The sequence below is a fragment of the Dermacentor silvarum genome, chromosome 4, assembly GCF_013339745.2.
Source record: "Dermacentor silvarum isolate Dsil-2018 chromosome 4, BIME_Dsil_1.4, whole genome shotgun sequence".
Classification (NCBI taxonomy): Eukaryota; Metazoa; Arthropoda; class Arachnida; order Ixodida; family Ixodidae; genus Dermacentor; species Dermacentor silvarum.
The window spans coordinates 60,049,815-60,057,790 of record NC_051157.2 but is presented as its reverse complement, the minus strand read 5'-3'; the positions used below and the strand labels follow the sequence as shown (position 1 = coordinate 60,057,790).

Sequence of the window (7,976 nt, the reverse complement as noted above, 5' to 3'; positions counted from 1 at the left end):
CATTTCTTGGGTTCGTTGCGTCTTTGTTGGCTTTGGACTTTGAAATTGATTCAGTTTGCTTCGCGTTCAACCATCTTTCTTTAAGAAAGGGTCTTGAACGTTTTCTTCCGATTACATTTCTCTGTATACGCTATCATTTCTACATATTAACTTAAAACAAGTAATTTACCCTATGGGTTCCTTGTTTTCATTGCCTGTTGGCTTTATATGATCGGTGCAGCTAAATAAAATCGGGCCCTTCACTGGCCTTTCTTCTTGTTCATTACACTGCGATCGAGGGTCTCGACTCCGGCAGCTGTAGTGCCTTCAGGTAGCGTACAGGGGTTTACTGGCCGGTTTCCTCCTATGTGAGCACGTACTACGTGATGACTGTGGTAGAAAGAGTGTTCTACATTCACCGCCAAAGCGGTGAATGTAGAATACGTGAGGGCACTGGCTAACACTCCCATGGCTAAATAGTAGGCATGCACCAATACCAAAGAAATTGGATTGGAAAACGGCACCACAGCAGCTCAATTGGTAAAATCATCGCAAGCGTAATACAAAGATGTGGGTTCCGATCTCCCCTAGAACAAGTTCTTTTTGTTTCGTCCACTTTCATTCGCCTTCATTTCATCATTTACATATTTCATTAAAAACAAGTCAAATACCCTATATTTAACTTGGTTTCATTCTCTGTTGGCTTCACGTGGCCGAGCCCTGAAACGTAAAATTTCAATCGTGCGTCTTTCTTTGTTAAATAGTATCTTACTCAATTCTTGACTTCTTATTTAGGTTCCTTAATTAACTATACTGACAATGGCCGTTGCGGGACGCACTGGAAGGCAAGGACCTCAAGGGTTCTATTGTGAAACGATCGCTTTCATTTTCCATTCCTGTAGTCAGTCATCATGTGTTAGAATGACGCCACGCCTGCGTATAATGACTGGTATCGGCCTCTCATTGCGATGGATAATATGAAAATAACAGAATCGGTGGTAAACAATCTTTACGTGATACTGCCCTATATAAATCGATTGTTTTGCCAGATGTGTGCATGGCATAATCCGAGAATCAATTTTGCCCTCCAATTATCAGTAACCTTCAGGGTCCGTTGTAGAAACTTGTTTCCCGAAGGTTTCCTTTCGTAAGAACGTTCTGTCATTTGCCAGCTCGATTCGCTTATAATATTTTCGAGATGCCGTTTTGGCGAGATGAGTATACATGCACAGAACCCGCCACTCTCGGAACATGCGTTGAGCACGAAAGCCCACATAAATTGTCAGGCGTGAAAGCGGCACGATAATGCCACCATTAACAGACTGAGTACACAACTGCGCATTGAGTTCGATCCCCCGTCGGTGTGGTGCGAAAAGTTTTATTTGGCCCATATGACGAGGGTGAAAGTGAAGGTAAGAGTAAGAAGATGACATTTAGCTGAGCGGTGTGATCTATAGTGAGGATGTCACTGAAAGAGGAGATGGGCTGACAATGGCGACTATGACGTGGCGGAAAGGACGGACGGGTACATCAATGCAGTCTGGAGCTTTTAACTGATTTCGCAGGGAAGCCAGAGTGGGCTGCCACCTCGCGGCACGTTTAGGACGTGCTGCACAACCGCTGATCTCCCCAAAATGAGCGACAAGCAGGGTATTTGGCAACGATTAGAAACGAGGAAGGAAAACGTCAAGTGTTCCGACCTCAGGCGTTAATATGCGTTCGCCCACGGTACCGCTGCTACGTAGCAGAGGGATGATGGTCTTACAGTCCGCCCTCAGCACACGCGGCGATGGTGACATGTTGCCCTTGGACGACCGGACAATGAAGCTTTCCTCCAAGAAAGGCTCGCAACGCCATGTTGGTCGTTCATTTACACCCATTGTGAGCTGAAATTTTGCGGCTAGAGCTTTCATTCGGGGTTGTCTCGGGTATTCGCAGAAATTGCGCTCGCTTGGAGGAAGGACAAAAAAAATAATAAGGCCTTCAAGTTGGGCACATATCTCGAGGACGTACCCGTCCTTGCGCCAGCGGTGCGCGGACGTTGAACAATTGCGAGCGGACAGGCGAAACGTTTAGCGACGCAAGCTCATTGTTATTTCAAGCCACGCGTTTTCAAAGTATACGCTGGCATTAGACGGGTGCAATCTATCTTCTTTCTTCTCTTCCGTCATTACAACTTCTCTATCCACTGCAGCGTTTGTTTAAGTGTCGTCGTATGAGAGAAGCGAGCACGTCATTAAGGAAGTGAGTGTTTGAGAGGTGTTTTCTCTCTCTCCCTCTCTCTCTTAGTGTGCTAACACTGAATGGACGCTTGAGTGTTACGCTTGACCATTAAACGGCAACAAACCCATCTGATTTATGGTATCGAACAGATTGATACTAATACAGCTTATCTCACGCTTTTCCGGGGGCGTGCATGAGGTTCGATGAAAATTGAACAAACGTCTTACGAAGTTTTATATTGCAAAGTTCCATCCCCGCCACTTTGTTAAATGTTCCGAAAACGAACCTATCCTCTTGACGTTAGGAGCTTAGGTCTGTAGAGGTTCAACACTCCGGTAAACCGTTATCCAGCAGTGAACTTCACTTCCTTCTTGTTGTTACATAAACCTAAAAAATAAAGATTAAAACGAGTCCATTCTGCAGAAACGTAACGGCCCCTCGTGATTGAACAGAAACACAGCGAACAGACGCTTACAAAAGACACGAACTAGACGGGACGAGCACTGGACTTACAACTATTCTCGACGGATCTTCCACAGAAAAGCAGCGCGCGCGCAACACCAATCGGGACAAAAGAAAACAGGAAACACAATACTGACAAATTGGTCAGCATAAACACGCTCTTTTTTCCGTTAAACCTAATGATTGCGTGCTCACGCATGTGTCATGACTGAATTTTCGAGAATGATAAGCTTCGACATTGTCACGTTCGTGTTGCGTTTGCCTTGTCCAATCACGACATCATCACTGAACATAATTTCCTGTTGATTCACAAGTATGTGCAAGCTCTCCCAGCAAGAAACTCAGCATAACCGACCGAAGTCAGTTCTAAACAAATAAAAAATTAAACAAAGAATACTCAAGGTGCAACATTCATGAAGCAAAAGGTCACTCGCTAAAATTAATGAATATATATATATATATATATATATATATATATATATATATATATATATTAGAACGGCTGGAACTTGGGCTTGATTTGGGAAGGGGTAACAGGCACGGTACTCCACATCTCCGAGTGGATGCTTGTCACCAGGGCTAAGGACCACAGCGATACAACTGTGGTGTGCGAGCCGTCGTAGCTGACGGGGTGATCCACTCTTAAAAAGCGGGCATTGTACGCGTGTGTCCTACGTGCTCTAAAAGCAAAAACTAGGCGCCGTCCCCCCTGCCCCAGCCCCCGCGCACGCTTTTGTAAAGCTACTGACGTTAATGGCAACGACGTCAACGAGGCTAGCTCCGCCGATACCAGCAGATCTGGGCAGAAAAATCTATTGAACATGTACGTTGTAAATGATGAAACATTCCAGCGTACGCGTACATCCTAAAATAGACCAGAGCAATGTGGTAGTCTTTCGCATAGCTACAAGTAGCAGCTTTTAATATTCGCGTCTCCACGCAAATGTGCGTATAATTTAGCTTACCAACGATAGCCGCTTCACCATCTTGATGAGTGCGAAGTCGGCGGCGTCGATCTCTGTCATAAGATGTCGAAATAAGTAATAGCGTTCGTGAACAGTGATACAGTGCCTTGCCTATCAAAACAATTACCCATTCCAGACTTGGGCGCTGTACATCTCCTTTAGTCAACACGTGCTCTTCTAAATTCTGCATGTTTGAGAAACAGGATTTCAAATGAAATCAAATTAAATCAAACTATATTTGTTTTACATATATACAAAATAAGAGGTCTCAGTCAATTTGCATAGTAGTAGTAGTAGTAAAACTTTATTGTAATCAGAAACCGGACAGGCTCCTACCCCAGTCCACAGAGGGGGTAGGGGGTTAAAGACGAAGTTTGTCCAGCAGGGTGGTGCCCCTATTCCAAGGCCCCACTAGCACGGGCCATCCGCTCAGCTCGTTGGATCAGTCGTAGCTGATCTTCCAATTTGCATAGAAAAATGCATTTATTCACAATTTGAACAACAGACAAATACACAAGGACATTGTGTAAATACACAAATACATAAGGAAATGCACAAGGACGGGGATGAGACATAAAGCGGAGAGATTTCATGACACACACCTTGAGAGCGTGGGCCTTATGCCACGTAAATGAAATGCTCAACAAATTATCGTGCACCAGTGATATAGCTCTCGTCGGCTTAATTAATAGGAGCACCGGGATGCCAATGGACCATGGAGGAGCTAATGTCAATGCGTTCTTTTTTTTTTCGAAAAGCAAGAGACGTCGCACAAGCTACTCGACTTCCGTTTTATATGAAAGGTTAACAAGAGGCCCTATTTGTGCGGCGTACTATCGTTGTCAAAACCGTCACCGGGATTGTTTTGCGGTCGTGGCGTGGTACTTGTGGAGCCCTCCCTTCAAAACTGCTAACATTGTAATAAAGTAAGACAAGCCGTATTAGAAACAAGTTCTTACGCTAACGCTGTTCGTAAAAGCGCGTTGCAGCCAATCATAATGTTGAACATCTTATTAGCCAATGCGGTCAGCCAATGGTAAGCAGCGGTTAAGAAGAAAAAAGCTTTTTGAATATAGACGTAAAGCCTCGCAACGCCAGTATATAGCCCCATCTGAGCTTGGCCGCACAGTCCTTCGACAGCCCCGCATATTCGTGCGAGCAATCGCTCCTACACATCTGACCTGGCGACCCATTTTACATTATGAAACATGTGCACAATCCTTTGTCTTTTCCCTTTTACGTAGGTTGGGAATACCACGCGCTAGCAAGAAATAATATATCACAATACGCATCAGGCGACATACGGAACGTTGCCCAGTCGCGCAGCTTAAGCATAACTACATGGGAAGCCTTTTTTTTTTTCGCTCTTTGGCTATAGGAACATACTTTACTACGCTGTCTCCACTCCATAAGTGAAAGATGTCAGTGACCAGGTTATACTGAGGAGAAAATTGCATGACGTGCCTCTGCAAATTGTTTCCGCGATGCGTAGATTAATGTATGGGAGAGGGCAACCAACTTTTTTCGGTGAACGGATGCCCTAATAACAGTGTCAAATACACTTTCACAAACATAAATGCCATGCTTAGGCATCTTATTTCGTCACGGGAAACCAACAATGAAAGCCGGAGGCATTATTGTGATGGTGAGCTAGCGCTAATACAAAGACATACATTTCATATTTTATGTCTGAATTGCATTATTATAACATTGAATTATATAAAACAATTCAAACAAAACCGCAGGTACATTGCAGCCTCTGGATCGCGAACTTGTGTAACAAAGAAAGTATCGTACTGTATTTCCTAAACTAATGAAGCATACGTCAACTCTTATGCTCAAATCAAAGGGGCTAACTGTTCTATGCACAGTGTTTTTGCACAGGCTAATATTTCAAACCTTCCGCGATCAGTTGAACATCACCTTCATTCGGCTGTTGGTCTAGTAGATCTTATCACGCAAGGAACTGGGACAACTGCCGCAGAAGCCCATAAAAGAGAAATGCTTCTGGTAAGCTTTCATAGACAGCCTTTTAGATATGAGAAGCACAACACGACGTTCATAGATGTGCTTTCAATGATGCAGTGTTTCCCAGTGGTTTCGGAAACCATCATACTTGGAATATTTAGCCATGAGTCGCGCGACATGATTACGTTTTCACAGTCGGTCAGCCAATTCGTATTGACACTAAATGAGCAACAACCCTGTAAGACATGCCAAAAATAATATCTATAGAGACTCTCGCACATCAACGAACAACGTTTGCAAGGAACAGTCCCACAAAAGACAAACATCGCGTTGGCAGTTCTCGCTCGGAATTTCAAGTTTCTATTTACAAACACTGACACGTATCTTCGTCAGGCTATTTTTTTCGCAGCGTCGTTGGCAGTTCTGCTAGCTGTTCCGTTAGCAGTTCCATTGGCCGTTTCATTGGTGGGAACGGCCGACGACGAGTTCTCTTCAGGGTATTTGGAATGTCCGTTCGCTGCCTTTTCCGCGGATGCCGTCTTCCGGCTGTTGTACGCCTGGATGTAGAAATTAATGAACAGTCCAAGAACCAGTGCGACCTGAGGGATGGCGATGTAGAGCAGAAGGGGAGGATAGCCACAGTCCACGAAGATGGGGATAAACGCATGCGCAATGAGCAGTACGAACTGCCCGATTTGTAGCCTGGTCAGGTATCGCTTCCACCACAGGTACTTCTGCACCGACGGCCCGAGGCAGGCGAGGAAGTAGTACGTGTACATGATGATGTGCACGAACGAGTTCACGCAGACGCCGAGAACCACCTGTCCATCGGCGCCGAACTGCATGAACATCCAGCCGCTGAACACGACGATGGTGTGGTGCACCACGTGGAGGACGCTTATGTGCGAGAACTTCTTCTTCATGATGAAGAACACAGTGTCCATGAAGTCGGCCACGCGCACCCACAGGTACCAGTAAAGAGAGTCGAGCAGGCTCAACGCGTGTGGGTCAGCGCTGTAGGTGAGACCCTGGCAGTAGGCGCTGTATCCAGCTGCCCAGAAGGAGTGATAGAAGATCCGCCACAGGAAATACACGTTGGCAAGCACCTGGAACAGGTTGTACGCCATCACAGTCCGCTTTACGGAGTACGGCTGCTTGTTCTTCATGAATCGCGGCCCGAAGGACTTGGCCACGTACAAGTACGTGCCCAGCAGGGCCGCGATGTACATGGGGTTCTGTAGCGTAATCCAGTTCTTGGTCCGTGGGTCTCTTAGGGCCAGGATAGTGTCGATGGCGCTCGCCGGCTTCAGGGTCAGGGACTCCATGTCTCCGGTGCTCTATGAAGCTCGCACGATATGCGGCAGCAGTCTCCCAGGTTTGGGCGGATGAGCCGGGGATATACCGTGCAAGTTTAGGCACGTCGGCCGGAACACCGGGAGAGACGCGTCTGCTGTGACTGGAGTCGAAAGACGTGGATTGGAAACCAGAGGAGGCGACGCAGGAAAAATAAAAGCTCAAAAAGAAAGGGAAGGGAACCCACCTGCGTAAGCACGTGGTCACTGATGTCAGCAGCAAAATTGCAGCCGCTGGTGGCGGAAGGGGAACGAAAAAGTTGCGTCTCGGACAAAGGGCAATATAGAGAGAGCGAAAGTGGCCCGTCGCTGCCTCCCTCCTCCTTGTCTAGCCGTGCTTCCCAGAGTTGTGTGCGTGTGCCGACGTAACCTTGGTCTTTTTTTTCGTTTCTCACAAGCTCGCATTGTTTTTTGCTTCTCGGACAAAAAATGACGCACGACAATCCGCAGGCCGGCAGCAGTCTGCTTGGCGGTGCCGGATAAAGTAATACTGGTGCCGGCACCGAGCTACTATACCACATGAAGAAAAACGCGATTGCTATCTCCGGGCAAGGGAAGTCACGGAGTGATGAGCCGGTTGTTCGGTAATCTCGCCCAAAGTCTCGTTGCCAATTGGCCCTCGCCGAATTCCTAATGAAAGGGAGAGCACTGAATAAATTCTATCGTCTTCCAGCAAGCTGTTTATCTTGGGGTAACGTTATCGGTCAGTCTCTTTCCCCCGGTTCTCTTCATTATTTCTTTCTGTCACTCACCTTCTGTGTTTCTGTTTGTAAAAGAACAAAAAAGTGGAGCATCGGGTACGTATAAACGGTCAACACGACGCAATCTCGGGGTCAAGGTCAGCCGGCGTGGGCCGGTTTCGCACGCGTAACAGCAGTCTTTAGATCAATGACCAACCGCCTTGAAACGACACGCAGGCCAAGCAAGTCACACGTTCACCAACAAAATTGGCGAATTGTTGGATCGCACTACGCATCGACGTAGAAGCGTGCTTTGTAGAAGCGTAGAAACGTAGAAGCGAACTTTG

General features: G+C 46.5%; 1 protein-coding gene across 1 annotated transcript; it reads right to left on the bottom strand.

Annotated features, from left to right (window-relative positions):
* Window positions 1-3,955: 3,955 nt before the first annotated feature.
* On the bottom strand, window positions 3,956-7,081 carry LOC119450107 (elongation of very long chain fatty acids protein AAEL008004). The gene has a single exon (XM_049665641.1). The coding sequence runs from the start codon at window positions 6,920-6,922 to the stop codon at window positions 5,987-5,989; it is 936 nt and encodes a 311-aa protein (XP_049521598.1). The 5' UTR covers window positions 6,923-7,081; the 3' UTR covers window positions 3,956-5,986.
* Between the last annotated feature and the right edge of the window lie 895 nt (window positions 7,082-7,976).